Raw genomic sequence first — 21215 nt, 5'->3', positions numbered from 1 at the left:
CTCAGTCACCTTCAAGAGTGCTGGGAGGGGCGAAAAGAAGACGATGTCTGGTGCAGAGTAAAAAGCTGAGGCACAGCAAAGGCTGGGATGGTCCCTTCAAAAGACGTGCCAGTGGGAACTCTAGTGGACTCTGGAACACAAGTGGTCGTGACTCAATCCAAGAGGTGAGCAGAGAAAATGAAGCAGCCACCAGTGCAAGAAGAAGGAGCTGCAGCCGGAGCCACTCTTCTTGAACTGAAGGAACCAAGGCAGGGCACAGTGGGAGAGGCCACATAGGCGAGTTCCCACTGATCCTATTAGGGTGACTGTGACTCGGGGACTGAAGTGGAAGGCCAAAAGGGTCATGGAGTGGGAGGAACTGATGGACTGGAAATACCTGACGGTGTGCCATAGTACTTCAGTGGAACAACTGAGAGGTTCATTGGAATGGAGATGCATAGAACAGGATCAATGCACCAGGTAATGCTGGGCTCGATGACTCAAGCAACTATAAGTCCCCAAGGGACAACCATACTCCCCAGGTGGCCTGAGACAACCCGAAGTACTTCAGGGTGCTGCGGGACAGGAGGAGAAGCAATTCCACAGGCACTGGAAGGGCTACTGGGCTACATGCTGATCTGGGACAACCAAGAGCCCCCTTCCTTGAGAGTGACATTTGACGGGTAGCCAGAGAAGTTAGCTTACTTCCCAAACCAAGTGTAGAGCTATTGGCTGGTAATAGGACCAATTATCCGGATGACATTGCATGCATGAATGCCATTACTGTGAGTCTGAAGAGGGAAACAGTGGACTGGGTGGCTCTGGAGTTGGGGAACATTGACACATTTATGGAGAAACTCCAGGCCAGATTCAGTGACCCCTCACAGACCCTTAGAGCAGAAGCAGAGATCTGGACCACCCTGCAGGAAACGAGGCTGGTGGCCGAATATATCCGAGAATTCTGAAGCCTGGCAGGGAAGTTGAGAGAGTGGCTGGAGCAATTGCTGGTCTATCAATTCCAAGATAGAATGGGTAGGAGCTGTACCAAAACTGCCTGCCCCAAAGAATTCCAGATGAACATCATGCCTGATACCTACTGGCAACTACAGTGGAGCTAGATCTGGTAGAGTACAAAAGGCATGCTGAACTTGAGAGCCAACCCTGGAGAAGAGAGGAGAGATGCTTGCTGGAACAGAGGACCCTGGGAGCCACCGTCTCGGTCCCAAGGAGAAGCCATGTTGCCCAGTGGGAGCCTGTTTCCGATGCTGGAAGAAGTGCTCTTGAGCCGCAATTGTAAGTGGAGCCATCACCTCTTTCACTGCCTGAGTGGAGATTGTGGTGTCCCATTCAGGAAACTGGGGATGGTGGTTCAATTCCTTGGTAGACTCATGTTGCACCCGATGCTTGGTCAGGTTGCAGATAGCAGAAAGGCTAGGGTCAAAGTAAGAAAGCTGAGACAGCCCATGGAGTTCGAGCAAGCTGATGGCTCAATCATGGGGGGAGGGTGCCCACCATGTGCCTGATGGAGCTAGTAACTATGCAGAGGCATCAGGACTGCTCACCCCCTCAGCAAGCCGGGTCTCGAGGAGCATGGAGAGTTGTGGGCTAAGGGTAAGAAGACACACACATTTCCAGTGCATGCTTCTCTGTCCCAAAGTAGGATTGAGTGGAGGGAAGGGAGCAAGGGGAAAAGGGAAGGGTAGAAGGGAAGGAGAAGCCTGGCTGGCTTTCCTTTAGTGTGGGGAAAACCCAATACTCCCTCCATTACCTTCCCATTGCTCTTGAAGTGCCTTGCACAGCGAAAGCGCACTTCACAATAGGGAAGACTAGATCCCCTCCTTCTCCTAGAACCCATTTCCTGCCCCACTCGCACCTGGTAACTCTCTCTCTCTTTGGGGTAGAGAGCAGGTTGCCTGTCCAGCACCAACAAACCCGGAAGTAGCCGGCCACCGTTTCCCATCAGGCAGCGAGAGAGGGTGGGGGGAGACAGATTCAGCTTGAATCAGCCCTCGCCAAAGACTCTTACTCATCAGCCAGTGTGTGTGTGTGTGTGTGTGTGTGTGTGTGTGTGTGTGTGTATCTCTCGCACTCCTTGTTTCTGTGTCACTTCTCACTCTCTCAGAAAGTCCTGCATGCTCTCCTTGGGGAATTTCGCTACCCATTTTTCTTCCTCGAACCTGGCGGATTTATCCAGCCAGCACAACCTGAGGTGGCAGCCCAAGGAAGATGGGTCTATTAGACTGTTGATAGATTTCTGTGGATATTAATGGGAGTATGTGTTGAGAACTTGTACCCCCACCCCGTCATGAAAGAAATCTGGGATACCTGTCCAAAGGGAAGGTATTCATCAAATTGGACTTGTGGAAAGCATATTATTGAATAAGGATTAAGAAGGGGGTCAGGTGGAAAATAGCCTTCAATTGCCCCTGGGATGCTACTAGCTCCAAGTTATGCTGTTCATACTGCAGAGGCCCCAGCAGTACTCATGCAATTGATAAATGAGGTGTTACACAAGCATTTATACAAGGGGGCCCTTGTGTACCCGCATGACATCCTCATTTATTCTGAAATAATAGAAGAGAAAGTGAAGTTAGTATTGGTGGTGCTGAGGAAACTCCTAGATGACAAACTATCAAAATGTGATTTTCATAAAACTAGCCTAGATTATATCAGGTGTCAAGTGAGGGAGTAGAAATGGACCCTGGGAAGGTGAAGGCAATACTGGAGAGGGAGGCTGCCCAAACCAGAAAGCAACTGCAAAGTTTCTTGAGCTTTACCAACTTCTACTGGAAGTTTATTCCACTATTTGCCCAAATTAGTTTGCCAATCACCAAATTGATAAAAACAGGGGGGGGGGGGGAAGAGTAAAGCCTAAACCCAGTCAGCTGCTAAAGTGGACCATGGAGTGCCAAGCTGCTTCTGAGAAGCTCAAGCAGCTGTTTGCCACCGAACGAATTCTTAAAACATTCAAATTTAGATACAAGCCAACGGCAGCAACGTAACAGTGGGGCTGTCCTACTTCCCAAAAAACACCAAAGAAGGCTGCAGTCATATGCCTACATAATGCTAAAACTAACTGACACAGAGAAATGTTGGGCAGTGTGGGAAAAGGAGGCTTATACAACTCAATGGGAACTATTGACCCGGAGACAGTTCCTGGAAGGAAGGAAGATCCCATTTGAAGTATGGACAGACCACAAGAATTTAGTCTCTGACGACCCCCAAGGAAGCTTTCTCCAATGTAAGTACAATGGGCTCAATACTTTAACCGATTCAACTTTATGCTTAAATACTTGTCTGGAAGGAGAAATTTTTTTGGCAGATGTACTCTCCCAGATGCCCCTATACAAAAGCACCCAGAAGGAAATAGTTAATTCTATTATCACCTCCAAGCAAAAAAACTCAGAGAGTGGTAGTACCCCAGGCACTTCCATAGTGCCTGATGAGGAATTGACTCATCAACTGAAAGAAGCCCTACAAGAAGATGAGTGAGTTAAAGCCCATAGGGAGGAGTTGACAATGAGGGAGAAACTGGCCTGAAAGGGAGACAAACTGTATGCCCTGGCCAGTCTGAGAACCCAGACCTTACACCGAAGCCATTATGTTAAATCGGCTGGCCATTTTGGATTTGTAAAGACTTTTCATTTCACCAGAAGGCAGTTCTGGTGGGCTAAGATGAAAAAGGACATAGAAAGCTATGTGATGAGCTGCCCAGTATGTGTGCCCATAAAATGAATGCCAGGAAAAATCCCAGGGCTACTGCAGCAAGCTGCTGACCCCAGCCAGCCATGGGAAGAAGTTGCTATGGATTTTATTTTGAAATTGGCAGAGTGGGGGGAAGCACAGTGATCTGGACCATAATGGACTTATTTTCAAAGCAAGAGAAGCTTGGGGAAAGGTGCAGAGAGCTTTAGCAAAAGCAGGAGAATCACAGAAGAAACAAACAGAACAGAAGAGAGCTCCCCTAGAGAGAGTTTAAGATTGGGGATAAAGTATATGTGTACACCAAGTACTTGAAACTAAGGCAACTCTATAAAAAACTGGGTCCTAAACACATAGCTCCTTTCCCATTAAGTGTATCATTAACCCAGTTACACTGGAGGTAAAGTTGCCAAAATTATTAAATGATAGTTCACCTGATGTTCCATTGTAGTCTGTTAAAGCTCGTTAAAAGCTCCAACTTGAGATCCATTGAAAAAAAACTGCTTTATTTGAAGCTACTGAGGAACGAGAGGAGGCTCATATAACGAACAAGGCTTTATTAACAGAATTAGTAAAACACAACAAGAGTGGCTGGCTCCTGTCTGACAGTTATTTATACTGTTAACTGTCAGACAGGCAGCCAATCAGGTGCTCGCTATTCTCCCACCAGCCGGCATTCGCACTTCAGCCAATAGGGATCTTCTTAGGTTGCCAGCAGCTACGCCAGGACATAACACTCCTTCCCCCCCGGATCGTGCAGACGTCCTTTAAATAGGCGGGCCGGCTTTGGCTCCGCCCTGATCGTCTCAGTTCCTGGGCAGGTAAGTCATCTGACGAGAACGCTTCGGAACGATGCTCGGGTTGAAGAAATGGGTCTGGCCGGTAGGCAACGACCAAGGGTTGGCTGGGCCGTTGACTGTCATTCGAATGTAACTCATCTGCAGGGTGGTGTTACAGGTCCAGGCGCCGCAATTGATCTTTGTGGCAGCACCACTGGCGTCCATCATCTAGTCGGACCCTATAAGAACAGGGCCCGGTTACATGTGTGACAACCCCAGGCACCCATCTGGGATCCCCCTGGCAGTTTTGGGCATAGACTCTGTCCCCCGGAATGAAACTTCTAGTGTGCCCGCTTCCAACGTGAGGGGCGTCCGTTTCATGAGTGGGGTGCAATCGGTCCAGTAATGTGCGCAATCGCCGCCCCATTAATAATTCAGCAGGACTCTTGCCAGACACTGGACAGGGAGTGGAATGTTGGATTGCTAGGTAGTGAGTTATCTTAGTCGCTAAATTACCCGGGGCCATTCTTGACAATGAATCCTTGGTTGACCGAACTGCCCGCTCGGCCCTGCCATTGCTGGCCGGATGATAAGGAGCCACTAGGATATGCCTGATACCCAATCTTGCTAAGAACGCTTAGAAAATTGCTGACGTTAGTTGGGGCCCATTGTCGGACACCAACGTGTCCGGCAGTCTGTGGGTAGCGAAAAGGCGCTGCAGAGCTCTTACTGTACTCTCTGAAGTGGTTGAGTTCATGGGTACCAATTCTGTCCAACGGGAAAAGGCGTCCACAACTACTAATATCATTTGCCCTTGGACTGGTCCCGCAAAATCCAAATGGATGCGGGACCATGGTCCACGAGGCAATTCCCATTCCCTTGGTGATGCAATTGGGGGAGCCGATCGGGATAGCTGACATGGCTGACAGCTACCGATCCACTCAGCAATTTCCTGATCAAAGTTGGGCCACCATACATAGCTGCAGGCAACAGATTTCATTCTCACAATGCCTGGATGGCCATCGTGGAGGTATTCTAACACTGTCTTGCGGAGCGAAGGTGGAACGACCACCCTGCTGCCCAACAACAAACAGTCTTTTAATTCTGAAAGTTCCATACGCCGTCTAACATACGGAAGGAATTCATCGGGTAGTTTTTCCCTAGGCCACCCTCTGCATGTCCAATCTAGCACCTTAGAAAGGACTGGGTCCTGTTTAGAGTGAACGGCTATGTCAGTGGCCGATAGCAGCAACTCCAAGTCCTCAATTAAAAGGACAGCTGCGGCCGGAGCTGGATCTGGGCCTAAAGATGGCAATGGACAGCGGCTGAGGGCATCTGCATGCCCCATGGTCTTACCAGGTCGGTACACTAGTTGATACGAGTAAGCTGCCAGAAAGTCCACCGTGACATGCGCGGGGAAAGGATGGTCGGGGTAGGGCGATCACCTGCAATAATCCCTAACACTTCTGACCCCTTCACACTGGTTATTGGCAATGGCCACAGAAAGAGCTTGGTTCCGTACAGCCTGGAATCTTTGAATTTCAGCGGCAGATTTGTCAGACTGTTCAGCTGCTCTAGCATCATCCATAGCTATTTGTAAAGTAAGCTCAGAACGGGCTAGCAAACGTCTTTGGAGTCACAAGTCCTTAACTCCACAGACTAATTGCTCCAAGAGAGCCTCATCAAGGTTCTGAAATTCACAATGTATAGCTGAATTTCGTAAGGTGGTCATGAACTGATTAACAGTCTCGCTTTCACCCTTATAACACTTTCAAAAAGAATGCCTCCGCACTATACGAGACGGGGCTGGAGCATAATGGGCTCTTAATTTTGTAATTAAGGCTTCCCAAGGGATTGAATGCATTGGAATAGGAGCAGCTAGAGCCCTAGCCGTGGAAAACATTTCCGGGCCACAGGAACTTAAGAAATAGCCTTGTTTTCTGTCTGAGGAAATGTCAGCAAAATCGTTTGCCTTTAGAAAGCATTCAAACCTCTCAAGAAATGCTTCCCAAGATTCTTTGTCAGGCATAAAAGCAGCAAAAGTGGGAATCGTAGACATGACAGCGTTGTGAGGAAAAATTTCTTTCTTCCCTTTCAAAATCTTTTTTTCCTTTTCCTCTTCAATCTCCTCAATATATCAGAGCTCTCTGTGGCTGGGTATTTTTAAAACCCAGATCCCACCCTCGTCGCCAGTGCTTTATTTGAAGCTACTGAGGAACGAGAGGAGGCTCATATAACGAACAAGTCTTTATTAACAGAATTAGTAAAACACAACAAGAACGGCTGGCTCCTGTCTGACAGTTATTTATACTGTTAATAATTTAATTTATACAGTTATTTATACTGATTGTCAGACAGGCAGCCAATCAGGTGCTCGTTATTCTCCCACCAGCCGGCATTCGCGCTTCAGCCAATAGGGATCTTCTTAGCTTGCCAGCAGCTACATCAGGACATAACAGAAACCACCACCTCCTGAGAGGGGAAGATCATTATGAAATTAATAAAATCCTAGATTCAAGGTTCTATAAGGGAAAATTGCAATACCTGGTACAACAGAAGGGGTACACTATGTTAGAAGCAGAATTGGTGAAAGACAAGGATATGAAAGCTTATCAGTTGGTGAGAAGGTTTCATAGAAAACATCCACAAAAACCAGACAAGAAATGAAGGCTCAAGGAACATGAGTAAATGCAGATGCACCAAAGATAGACCGGGAGAGCCCACCAAGGCCACTGATGCAGATGTCTGACAGAAAAGTGAACAGTTCTCAAAACAAAAGAACGATTCATAATTGGACAATGTGACTAACCAAGGGTTGGGAGAAAGAAAGCTATTGTTTAACTATGCATTTAAAACTATGCAATTTTAAATAAATCTTGCTAAATACCAGCCTTTTCTCAGAAATAAAACAAGTGAGGTAGACAAAGGGACAAACAGGAATGGGACTATTTTAAGATAGCACAGATTTGTGACCCTTGTGTTTGCTATCTTGCCATTCTTGCAATAGAACTACCAAATGATTGAAGGAAAAATGCATTGCCTGTTTATTAATATAGGCATGTATGTATGTATGTATGTACATGTGTGTGTGTTTGTGTGTATTTTGTTCAAACAAATGAACAAAAACCTCTTTTTGAAATTCCTAGTTTTTAGTAGAAATTCTTAGATTTTAGTAATAAAAAAACCAGAAACTTCTAAAACAGCATAAAGCCTTACCCAATATCAGTTCTCAATCTTTAAAACTTCCCTTCATGCATCTATTTTGAAGGTTTGTTTAGTATCAGCAACTAAAGTATCCTATTATCTTTATTCTTTTGTTTTTTCTTCTACAATAAATTAGAATATTAGGTTTCTCAGCAAAGTGAATTTTGTAGCTTAAACTTCTCTGTAAAGCCTGCAGAATGCTGAGACTAAATTATTAATAACACTTCTGCTTGTAACTTTTTTAAAATTATTAACTTAGATTTCTTTTATTCATTCTAACACTTCGATAAACTTAGCAGTAAAATATTTTTTGGGGGGAAATAGTAAAAATATTTGTCATCTAATACACTAGATGACATGGTACCAATACATTTTTGAATGCCCATATCTTAAAGTTGGAAAGTCCACAGTTCAACTTTCTTAAACATAGTTCTATTTCTCAGCATACTTTCTGCAAAATGAAGATACTAGCCAACCTCAGAAAGCTATCACAATATGGTTTAAAGAATATACTAAGATATTCCACATTTGAAAGACACTACAGAAATACTATTGCTCTTATTGTGCAAATTTTATTTACATTTTGAAACCACAAAAATAAATGGAGAATAAAAAGGGTGTTGGTATTTACCTGAGACGCCTTTTCTCCTAGGGTGGCGGCAGCATCCAGATTGGGTTAACCTTCATCCAATTATATTGAGGACTGGGTCTTGAAATGTCTTTAAGCTCCACCCCTGTTGCTAGGTAGATCCCAGCTTTGATGAAGAGAAATATCAGACCCATCGCATTATCGCCAACAGAAGTAACATACTTACACACCGGTCAACCTCTGCGCATACCTGACATACAGTACGGTACACCATCCAACCATTCTCAGAGAAAACCAATGTCACACAGCAACTGTTTGCTTCCTCACATGCCTTTATTATTATCATTATTTTCTTTTCTTTTTTTTAAGTTAAACAGTCCAAGAACAGAACAACAGTACGCATTCATGACGTAGGAACGCACCCCAAACAAGGAGGGGCTGGATGCTGCCTCCACCCTAGGAGAAGAGGTGTCTCAGGTAAGTACCAACGCCCTTTCTCCCTAGTGGTGGAGGCAGCATCCAGATTGGGGCGTACCCAAGCAGTAACTGTCCCAGGGTGGGTCTAAGACTGTGACAATGAAGCATCAGCCCCAACCACCGACTGCAGCACTCTGCGACCAAAGGCCGCCTCCGCTGATGCAAATGAATCCATCCTATAGTGTTTAATAAATGAATTGGGAGTAGCCCAGGTGGCCGCCCTACAGATCTCATGTAGAGACGCCTGAGCAGCCCATGCAGCTGAAGTGGAAGCGCTTCTGGTGGAATGCGCCATGTCTCGAGCAGGCACTGGGAGGGACTGAGATTGGTAAACCAAGGAAATGCAGGCCTTCAACCACCTGCCTATGGTAGGAGAAGAGACCTTGTTACCCAGGGAAGTGGGCTGAAAGGAGACAAAGAGAGCATTGGATTTCCGAGACGCAGCGGTATGTTGTAGGTAAATCTTAAGGGCCCTCCTGACATCCAAGGTGTGCCATTTGCGTTCCAGAGGATGGACCGGATTAGGACAGAAGTTGGGTAAAATCACTTCCTGGGTCCTGTGGAAGCAAGAACACACCTTGGGGATGAAGGAGGGGTCCAGGCGTAAGACCACCCGGTCAGCATGGAAAACGCACAGCTCCTTTCTGGATGAAAGAGCCTGCAACTCTGAAATCCGACGTGCCGAAGTTATGGCCACCAGGAAGGAAACCTTTAACGATAGAAACCTGAGTGAGACCTCCCTCAGAGGTTCGAAGGGAGCCCTGGTCAGTGCGTCTAGAACCTTGGTCAGATCCCAGGAAGGGTACCTATGGACCGCAGGGGGCTTGAGGTTAGACGCCCCCCTGAGAAAACTGGGCACCATGGGTAGCTGGGCAAGGGAAGGGGACCCCCCCCGCATGCCAAAATGGAAGATATGGCCGCCACCTGTCTCCTGATGGTACTAGGAGCCAGACCTTTATCCAGGCCATCCTGCAGGAACTCAAGCAGTTGTGATATTGTGACTTGGACAGGGTCCAAGGACTTACCAATGCATCAGGCACAGAAGGCTTTCCAGATGGCATTGTAAATCCTGTCAGTGGACAGCCGTCTAGCGGCCTGAATGGTGTCAATGACCCTGGAGGAGAATCTGTTCCCCCCTTAGGACGTTCCGCTCAAACGCCAAGCGGTCAATTGGAACCACTGAGGGTCTGGATGTTCCAGCGACCCCTGATGGAGGGAGATCCTGTCCCGAGGGATCCTCCAGGGCCTGCCTACAGAAAGCGTCCGCAGGTCGGCGAACCAAGGCCTGTGTGGCCAGTGTGGAGTGACCAGCACCACCTCGGCCTCCTCCCTCAGAATCTTCTGCATGACCCTGGGTAAAAGGGGTAAGGGCGGGAAGGCGTAAAAAAGGCCCCTGGGCCAGCGACAATGCAAAGCATCCACCCCTTCCGCCCGAGGTGTAGGGTATCTGGAAAAAAACCTTGGGAGCTGGCTGTTCAGAGGGGTGGCGAACAGATCCACCACCGGCATACCAAACCTGTCCACTATGTCCTGAAATATAGAGGGGTGCAGTTGCCACTCGACATTGTCCAGAGTCTCGCGGCTGAGCCAGTCCGCCTGCACATTGTCCACCCCTGAGATATGTTCCGAGGTGAGGGACAGTAAGTTCTGTTCGGCCCAAAGGCCCAGCCTCATGGCTTCGTCCATGAGATGCCGAGATTTGGTGCCCCCTTGACGGTTGATATGTGCCTTGGCAGACACATTGTCCGTAAGCACAAGGACATGTTTCCCCGCCACCGACGGGAGGAAGTGGCGAAGAGCCAGGTGTACCGCCCTCAACTCCAGCCAGTTTATGTTGTGGGTACGTTCCACCTGGTCCCACTGGCCCTGTGCTACCTGTGCCTGGAGGGTGGGCCCCCAGCGAAGAGGCTGGCATCCGTAGTAACCGTCAGGAACTCCTGGTCCTTGAAACACAGGCCTTCTGTGATTGCCTGAGAAGTCCACCAAGTGAGCGAACGCTTGGCCTTCGCCGGAACCTGAACCTTGGCCAGTGAACAGCTCAACAGCTTCCTCTAAAAAGGTACTCATGTAGTTGACATGAGTGCAAGTGAGCCCATGGAACAATCCCAATGGCCGATACCATGGTACCCATCAATTTAGACAGCAGTGCCAAGGAGCACCTGTGTGACATGGCTACCTGACCAGCTAGGGTTCTCAAATTGTCCTGCCTTTCTTGGGAGAGGTACACCTTGCATACTTCAGTGTCAATCAATGCCCCTAGGTGAATCAACCTGGTGGATGGACGCAGGTGGCTCTTGGGGACATTGATGGAAAACCCATGCGCCTGAAGAGCCTGGATAGTGGAGGTGAGGTCCCTCCGAGCCTGGCGAGGGGAAGAGGACTGAATAAGTATGTCGTCCAGGTAGGCCTGAAGCCGAATAGGTACCTCCCTGAGGTCTGCGATCAATGCAGCTAGGATCTTAGTGAAGACCCAAGGAGCTGAAGAAAGGCCAAAGGGGAGGGCAGTGTACTGAAAGTGCTGCCCCAGGTACGTAAAACGTAAGAACTGCCTGTGGCATGGCAAGATGGGGACGTGGAGGTAGGCCTCAGTCAGGTCGATGGAACTCAAAAAATCCCCTTGCCTAATGGACCCCAAAATGGAATGGAATGAATGGATTTTGAAACGTTTGTAACATATAAACCAGTTTAATCGTTTAAGATCCAAAATAGCTCTCCAGCCTCCCGAGGCCTTCGGAATAACAAAAAGGATAGAATAAAACCTCAGCCCGCATCCCTCAGATGGAACCGGCTGTATGGCAGAAATGTCGAGGAGGTGCTGGACCGCCTCCAACATGAGACGCCTGTGAGCAGGGTTGGAAGATACGGGACAGGCCCTGAAGGAACTAGGGGGTTTGGAGATAAACTCAAGGGCAAGCCCTTGCCTAACTGTGGATCTGACCCAAGCGTCAAAGGTGGTAGCATCCCAAATGTGGGCAAACTTTGCTAACCTACCCCCGATGGGGTAACTGGACTCGGGGGGTCTAGGTTCTATGATAGTAGCGACCCCCCCCTCGAAAGGGCCGCCTGGCAGATTTTCCCCTTTGAAAGTGGTCAGGCTGAGGCCTCTGCCTGGAGGCAAAGCCTCCCTGTTGCCTATAACCCTGGGCCCCATAGTCCGCCCCCCCAAAGGAGGAACCATAGTCCTGGTTCCGATAGAACAAACCAGGATCCAGGCCACGGAAGGAAGAGCGCCTAGGGTAAGGAGCCGGGTGGTTGAAGCCCTTCTTCGGGGCTGATGGAAGGACCTTCCGTTTCTCTTTGTTCTCAATGAGGTACGGGTCAAGGGGATCCCCGAAAAGAGAACCCCCCTTGAAGGGGGCAGAAGCCAGCTTCCATTTGTGACGAGCGTCGGCCTGCCACTGACGAAGGCACAGCAGCCTTCTTGAGGCCACGGAGGAGGCCATGGACCTGGCGGCAAACCTGGCAGAGGTCAGAGTGGCGTCCGACGCAAACGGAATCGCCGCCACCAGCTTGGCAATGTCTTGATGGGACCGTATGTCGGATACCGGAACGCGCTGTTGCAGTTCCTGCAGCCACAGCAAGCACAGGGGGGTGAAGAAGGAAGCCGTAGTAGTGGCCTTTACCACCCAGGCCGCTGCCTGGTGACCTCTATGCAGGGTCAAGTCAGCTTTCTTCTCCTCCGGTTTAAGAACGTCCTCCGGAGCCCCTGGCATGTGTGCTAGGGTGTAGAGGGCGATCACCGGAGTATCAATAGGAGGGATTGCCAAAAATTGGGACAATTCATTGGCCACGTTAAAAAACCTCCTGTCATTGGCCGGTGGGTTAGGCCCTGATGTGGGAGATGTCCACTGTCGCTGGATCAGGTCCACAAATATTTTGGGCATCGGGACAGTCTCAGGTAGAGGTGTCTGCCCACATACAGGGACTCTGCGCTCACCGTTGTGTGTTCGTTGTAGTTTGAGGCCCTATCTTAGAGGCTGCCTTTGTCTGAGGACGCCATCTTGCCTTCTTCTCCTTCTTTACAACCTAAGACACACACCCCACTCCGAGGAGTGGTCCAATTCCTCTTGTTCAGACACCTCTGGTTCTACAGGTACAGCTACCTGAGCCGAAGCGGGTGGTATTGCAGCTGAGGCCGCCGCTTGTCTGAGTGCCAGGGCCTGATGCTGCTGGAAACTGGCCGCTATGCTCTGAGAGATGGCCGAAGTTATAATGTTCTGGAAGTTGGGCAGGATCATTGGAGTATAGCCACCTTGGGGCTGTCCCAAGGAACTGGAGGTGGAAGGCAGTGAATCAAGCCTCTGGACAACAAGAGGCAACTCCATCCCACAGCCAGACGTGAAACCCTGGTTTGATTGGGATGAACCCCAAATATTGGAGACATCTATAGGGAAGACAGGGTTAATTGGGTTCTGTTCTGTCTGCCCCCAGGAGAAAGCAGCAGGGAATATTGCCCTTGAGGCTGCTGGAGCATGTCAGCAGGTTTTGGAGAGGATGTCTTTTTGCTGGCAGCCTTTTTGTGTAAACGATCCAAGGCTTTTCCATTTTGCCTCTCATAATGGGAGATGGCTGGGGTTTTTTGCCTTTTTTGCACTGTCTGCCTTTGCAGACTTCTTTTTTCTGCTGCTGCTGCTGCTGCTCCTGGGACTCTGCCCTCAGAGGTACTGGGCTGAGGGCATTAATTTAGCCTCAACTGGACATTAATTTAGCCTCAACTGGAGCCAGAACTTGTGCCTCAAGTGCCTTGTCTGCTGTAGCTTCGAGAGCCTGAGTGCAGGCGGCCGCCATTTTGAATGCACTGACAGCTGTTTAAAAGAAAATGGTGTTCCCGCTCTTTTAAAACTGCCGGCAAGCCGTGTCTAAGCCTCGCAACGGCTTTCTCGGCAGCGATTTCACAAATTATGGGCGATCTGGGTCGCTCCGCGGCCGTAACGCAGATTTCAGACAAATTGAGTTTTTTTGCTTTAATAACAGTGCGCGGTTCGCCAGTCAACCCTTAAAGGAGCGGAGGAGTGTTTTCCAGGCAATTTCTCACCTGCCCAAGCCGAACGGAACGCTGCGGGCGCTTCTGAGGCAATCAACAATTTCTCTCTCTCCCCAAAGTTTTCTCATGGAACTGGGAGGCGAGATGCTCCCTTCGCAACGGTGCCTGCCTCACACGCTGACAGCCTACTTGCCCTGAGAGAGCTTAGAGGCTTGACAAAGAAGAAGCCTGGCCGCAAGGACCTTTGGGCTGACTGGCTGTATAGAAGAGCCTTTAACAAGTTTCTCAAACAGACAATTAATTTTTGCAATTTAACGATACCAATTGTGATCAAACACTGGAGAAACACGATAATGCATCCGTCCTCGAGACTGGACTGAGTCAAAACTGGGATCTACCTAGCAACAGGGGCAGAGCTTAAAGACATTACAAGACCCAGTCCTCAATATAATTGGATGAAGGTTAACCCAATCTGGATGCCGCCTCCACCACTAGGGAGAACTAGATATAATAGGTTTACATTGTGTATAATAGAAGCCTATTTAGCAACTACAAGCAACTACAAGCATGGTAAAAAGAAAACGATTCAATATGTAACATGCTCACTGTTTTGCCTGAAAATGCTAAATATTGATATCCCAAAATATTTTCATTGATGAATTGGAAGAATGGATATTCCATGCTCTTCAAATAAAGGTCAGGAAATCTATTCTTGAGAGAAAGAGAATCGTCTGGAATAGATTTGTAGGAGAGTATTCTGAAATGGTTTTTGATTTACAACGATTTTAAACATGTCAAACTCAAGCCCCATGGGCTAGATCTGGCCCACAATGTGGTTAGATCTGACCGACGGGGTCGCCCTGGAAACAGTGAAGAACTGGCCTATGCCGCTTCTACCTGGCACAGGCTGACTGGGTGATGATCTACAACCTGGTGGCGGCCATCCAGGCTGGAACGCAATCAGCTTTAGATCTGTGGGTCCCAACAAGGGTCTGCCCCTGCTGCAACTCTGGGTGCGCACAGCAGACAGCAAGCACGTGGAACCTGGCGTCCCTGGGGACCATCTTGCCCCACAGACTGACTGCATTCTGAGCAGTTCCCTTTCACTCAGGATGCCAGCCGTAGTGCGCTTGCCACCTCCTGTGCGCACACCCAGGAGTCAGGGCCAAGGGAGCAGGGCAGTCTGTTGCTGGCTCCAGGGTGATCCCATTAGTCAGATCTAAGGCTGACTATGTTCTGCCCTGGATGGCTGCCACCAGGTTGTAGAATACATCAGTGCCACACCTGCACCAGAGCTGTGATGACCTGGGTAAGGCACGGAGGCAACACAGCCAGTTGATAGTTCAAACTCCCCTTTATTGCTCTAACTTTCCCCAAACGCTCCCACGTTTATGGCAAGCCCAGGAGCGTTCTCACACACCTCCAGCAGCCTCTGGCTGTGAGTAGTCCAACAAAAGTTAGCATCACAACTTTAAGGCTAGAAATCCAGTGAGGCAAAGGAACAAGGCAATGAGTCCATGAAGCAAAGGAACAAGGCAGCAATAAATCCAGCGAACTCCAGATGTCAGCAACAGCAGACAAAATTCCATGAATTCAGTGCTTGTTCTCAACAAGCACCCCTCCCCACAGCGTCTCCTTAAGTCTGCATCCCCAGGTATGCCTTCTGAAGAGGAGCGGGGCTCTCTCCTCCCGACTCGTCAGGTCAGCCTGCACTGTTCCCACCTCCTCTCCACTCTCTGTGCTTGGGGATCAGGAGGGGATGGTCCTTGTCCGTTGCCTGAGCTAAATCATTCCTCATCTCCACTGCTTGCCCTTTCTTACCCCGTCTCAGTTGTCACACCCGTTCCTTTCTTCTGGCAAGCCATCCCAAGCCTGAAGAACCCATGGCTGCCTTGTCCTGCTCCTCCCCATATTCATCCAAAGCCAACAACACCCCCTCGCTCTCCATCAGCCCTACTCTGGCTCATCCTCCACTGAGGACTCAGGCTCCAACAGAGCCATGGCCGGCTTTCATGCCCTGCTCACCAGCCTGGCCTCACAGACCATGAGGCTTCCCTGTCACTGGGACCACGATCCCTGCATTGGAAAGCCATGGGTGCCAGTGGCATGGCTGCCAGTCTCCTCCCTCCTCTTATCCCTTTCTGAGTGCAGAGGAAGGAAAGAGATGAGAATCAGAAGCAGGGGAAGAAGGGAGGGAGGGAGATGGAAGTAAGTTGTAACTGGGCAACAGTGGAGCAGCCTCAGTCTATTGCTCTGCCAGCTACCATATTCCAAGGGCACAAGTCCAACATGGCGAGACCCAGCTCCAGGTGAGGCGGCCACAGGGATGGGTTTCACCCTCCCTCAGGACCCATACAGCTGCTGACCCATACTACCACACCCTGGGGCCTCTGCCCAGAGTGATGAGGACGTGGATGCTGCCTGAAAGTATGAGGAAGAGACGGCTCTGCCCCATCCCCTGCTTGACAAAACCCTCAAACTCCTCAGTCACTTCCCTGTTAGAATATATAAAATGTTTATTCTCTGACAATATGGAGAAAAATTCTAAACTGAATGTTTAGGAAAAACAATTTCCTGATGTTGCCTCAAAAATACAGATGTATTTAATTTAATCTAGTTACTATAATTTTCGTTTCACAAACATTATTTAGCTCCTATATTTAACTTCCAATGAGTTGATTCAATTGTCCATCTTTTTCTAGAACTGTAAACTATCATGAGACTTATCTTATGTTTGCAGATGAAAATTTCATTCCCTTTTTTATTTTTTTATACACATTGACAAAAACATACACAACACTAAATAACATCAGAACTGCATGTTCCTACTTACAAACACATAAATAGCTTAATAGTAAAAATAAGCTCAGCAAAATAAACAGTTTTCCTATACATACTTTTGAGCATATTTTGTTAGAGACTGAAACCAAAAAGACATGGGCAAAGTTTTGGAAACAGCTTTACAACTTTTGCAACCTTAGAACTTCTTGTGTTATCTAGATTACTATTTCTCATCAGTAATTTTTAAGGGAAAAAAGAATTTTATTTTTCCTGCATTTATGTGCACAGATAATGCAGACATTTTTTCCAGTGATTCAAACTTTACTAAGAAATGATAATAGGAATTGTAATATAATAAATTTAGAGGAAGCTTCATTGGGAAATAATTTGATTTTGTCATAATATATAGTTTATTCCAAAACTATATACTAAAAGCAAAACAGCAGAATAGCAAACTATAATATATTTTATATATATTAAAATATAATATTTACAATACAAACAATATGCCAAGCCACTTATATTGCCTGACTTAACATATAACCAAATGTGAGGACATTTCCTCATGTTGGTTAAATACATAGCCATTGTAGACTTATACAAAGAATATTTGAGGTTTAGTAGCTAGATAAATAGAAGGCAAGATAAAGAAAAACATATATTTATATGAACACAAGCAGCATAAATTCATTTTTATCTTATTTTAAAATGCTTCTTGATTTACTCTGAAAACATCTGAGCAATACCCCACTCAAATGATGATGGACCATCAACTATTAAAAACTACATTGAAAAAGCAAATTGGATGAGAGAATAAATATTTTTATCTGGCAGATTAATGTATGCTAGATATGCAATCAGTATCACCTATGAGTATTGCATCTGAGTTGCATTTAGTTATTCAAATATTAATTTAGTTTTGTGGGTCAAATAAATAATCTAGAAATGGAAATATTTTTGTCAAATTCTTCTATTTTAAATTATTTCAAAAAAATAAAAATAAATACCTGCAACTCATAATTTATTGAAACATGAAAATATTTTTAAAAAACTGCTTATGATCATTGTCTCTACCTCAATGACCGACTTTATATAGTCTGTTCTATGGTTCACTTCCTTTTCCTAATATATTATTAGGATTGATTATTTTATTGATTAAGTTTTCCTGTACATGAGTATGTTGATGTGTATTAATTGCATAACATATGATATCTAACATGATAGCAATTAGCTGTGTGCTTTTCATACTAGTCACAAAGAATTAGAAAGCTAGTGCATCCATTCAAAATGTTAAATTCATCATTTATATTATAGAAAGCCATCATTTCATCTAAGACCTAAGCTTTTGAATATATTTCACACTTTTTAACCTGCAAAATACTGCAATATGAATGATATATTATCATTTAAATGTCTTCAACATCATTCCAATTAAATCAAAATAAAGTATCTTGATGTCTGAATTATCCTTACCTACAACCTTGGGCCCACCAGCAGATCCTGGCTTTCTTGTTGTATTTGAAGGATTTCCAAGTTTTTTAGGTGCAGGAACCTTGAAACCTGAGGCAGTTGCAGATAGCCTATTTCCATCCACTGATTCTTCATCATCAATGCTTTTATCTAGAAAGGTGTTTTTAAAAAGAAAAACATTCATTACAACTCCATGATATTTTGTTTTAAAAATAAATATTTCCAGTTGTAGTATAGCAAAAATCCAATCAAATGGAATGCCACTTTAAGGCTACAAACAAGAAAAAAGAAAAGAAAAGAAATAATGTAATTTCATTTCATATAATAGGCTTGCAAATGACAGAATCTATCATTTAAAAATTTAATCTTTGGCAGCTAAGGAAAAATCCATTAGAGATATATTTCCTATCCATTTACAATCTGTAATTCCAACTAAACGTTTACATTTTCAATTTAATTCAGCATTTCTGTAAGAAAAGCACTGCTTTTCTATTACTCGTACTTGCCATTTCTGCTACAATCCTCCTACAACGTGTCTATGAACACTCCCTGCTAATCCTTCCACCCTGATTTTAACACTTACAATCACAGATCCGTTTACAGATCAGTCGCCTCATTCCTCTGACAGCTCTTCAACGACCCTTGCACTAAGATATTCCCACTTGCTCACATAGCCGTACAATTGAATAATCTCAATATTTATCAAAATATTCCATATAAAACTGAGAAAAAACACCACAGATTCACCACAGAGATTTGTGCCGGCATCCTTCTGTCTCTTGCCTGCACTAGGTACTGAAATAGCCAATCAGCTGAAAGGTGACATCATCTGCTGGTAGCCACTGCTAGATAAGATGAAAAATTCTTCGCACAAATAAACTCATTCCCATGCCCAAACATTTACATACTCTATTTTGTGATTATGTGATAGGGTATAATTTTCTTAAAGTTCTTTATTTTAAGAAACTGAAAGTATCATCTGCCTTATAACATTTCTTTCCAGTTTATTCCCTGATGCTTTAGTTTTTTTATTTCAAATTACACCCATAATCTAAAAACTTAGTATTCTAAATATCATGTGAATATTTTACTACTCAATTATAGAAAAAATATTTTTGGCAGTATCATAAATGAAATGAAAAAAATCAACCTGTAGTTTCTCATCATAGACAAGATGGGTGAGGCTGATACGGAATTGTATAAAGGCTAGAGTGGTGCACGCAGACACAGACACACTTTCTCTGAAATCTTTTTCAGTTATCGTTTTCATCCTGTCAATGGAACTCCTGTAATTCCTATATGCTTCACCCTAGAAAGATTCCACGTCATTCTAGAATAAAACTACACATTCCTATTATGTTCAGCAAAATGTGTTTTAAAACTGTGACTTTAGATTTAGAAAGCAATGTTTAAAACATGCTGCTGAAAAAATGTTTAATGTGTATCCAAAAATGTCAAAAGTGTTTCCTTCAGATAATCATCCAATGGTATATGGCTGCATTTTATATGCATGAGTATGTTACTATCAGAATGCAAGAGAAAGACAGGAAACACATTATTCTAGCAGTCTCCATGGTAACTGTGCTTTCCCCTTGCACACGTACTGGAAGGCAATATTTCAGATCACTTTAACCCTTAAAACAGAAATTCAATGTTTTAAGCACAGTGAAATGAAAAGTAGAAATGTATTGAAGATAACATTGAATAAAAATGATTGCACCCATAGTTCTATATAATGGCATTATATTTTCTCAAGACATTGTTTAAAACGCTCACTAAGTAAGATGTATATGCAGAAATACATACAGCTTCTGGTCGGCATGACTAAACGCTGAAGGTACGTGAAGCGCTTTTACCTTCCCACCAAAGTGGCCCCTATTTTTGTACTTGCATTTTTACATGCTTTCAAACTGCTAGGTTGGCAGAAGCTGGGCCTAGTAACAGGAGCTCACTCCGTTATGCAGCGTTAGGAATACGAACCGCTGAACTACTGACCTTCTGATCAACAAACTCAGTGTCTTAGCCACTGAGTCACCATATTCCTTTATATGTAATACTTCTCTATAATAAACAGATTTTGATTCAAATTCTGCATAGCACAAATTAAACAAGGAGGGGAAAAAAGGCGATGGACTGATATTCTTCAGAGTTTATTGTCGGTATTATTCCTGATCATTTTAAATGATCCCTGACAATGATCTGGAGAACAGCTAAGAACCTGCACCTCAGGAAAAGCAGTGACGTTTTGGCATCCCTTAAAAGTTCTCCACACTGGATTAAGTCCCCCCATGGCTGATTTTATATGTTTTCCCACTAGTTTCTACATCATTTGGAGTGGCATGCCTACAGAGAAAACTCATACATAGATGGAGGTGATACAGTGGTCAACAGATGACAATTAGACATAAAAGAGAATTGGTCACTATTACACACCACTGTATTTTTAAATATTTACTATTTGAACTTGGACTTTATATAGATGCATTGGCAGGGTAAATGTGAAGGTAGTATGTGTGTCTATGTTTGAGTATGTTATGTATGTACTGCTGTGTTTGGTGTTAATTTAGAGAGAGAACTAAAATATATTTGTATATATTTTACCACATTTTTTTATCCATAGTAAACATTTATTTTAATTGTAGATAGGTAAACCAATGATAGCTACAATCCTCTAGTTCTAAGTCTTCTTTTGATTTGAGAAATGGTTAACTTTGAACAAAGGATATTATTCAGTATAAATTCACCAATTGTAACTCACTATCGTTTCCTTTCTAAAAAAAAAGATGTTTGGGTAACATCCAGATATATTTCAGAAAAACCTTTTCTTTGTACTTATTCCAAAACATATAAATGGAATGCCTAATCAAGTGATCCTTGAAATCTGCAGCCATTTTAAATTTAGCTAAATTTAAATTTAGATATGATCATAGATAGGTATACTGTCCAAACTTATATAGTACTATATATATAGTGTCACAACCTCTGGTATGCCCAAATATGGGAGGGAGAATACTGCTTCCCTTTTCTATCTATCGGCTCACCCTAGGAGCCATCCAGGCAGAAAGCCATTTTTTTAATGTTGCCTTGTTACATTTGTGTTGCATTTGTGCTGATAAATAAATAAAGGGAGACTAATATAGATCTATTTCAAGCTATTTAGCTCTTATCAGCTAGCCATACCCTCACTGGGAATTGAACCTGGGCTGTATTACATATTAGGCAGTTGTATTAGCCACTAAGCCACAGGCTG

At 45.1% G+C, this 21215-nt stretch overlaps 1 protein-coding gene across 5 annotated transcripts in view; it reads right to left on the bottom strand.

The window, feature by feature from the left end:
• CLASP2 (cytoplasmic linker associated protein 2) overlaps positions 1 to 21215 on the bottom strand; it is a 340309-nt gene that overhangs the window by 166781 nt on the left and 152313 nt on the right. For 2 of the 5 annotated variants that reach the window (XM_081933452.1, XM_081933454.1), the window contains one exon: positions 17969 to 18115. In XM_081933452.1, the coding sequence (XP_081789578.1) occupies positions 17969 to 18115 (147 nt within the window). Of the gene's footprint in view, positions 1 to 17968; positions 18116 to 18548; positions 18728 to 21215 lie in introns of those variants that run through there. The other 3 variants (XM_081933453.1, XM_081933455.1, XM_081933456.1) reach the window with 3 other exon arrangements.

Source organism: Natrix helvetica, assembly GCF_964273705.1.
Source record: "Natrix helvetica genome assembly, chromosome: Z".
NCBI lineage: Eukaryota > Metazoa > Chordata > Lepidosauria > Squamata > Natricidae > Natrix > Natrix helvetica.
This window is presented reverse-complemented; position numbering and strand designations above follow the sequence as displayed.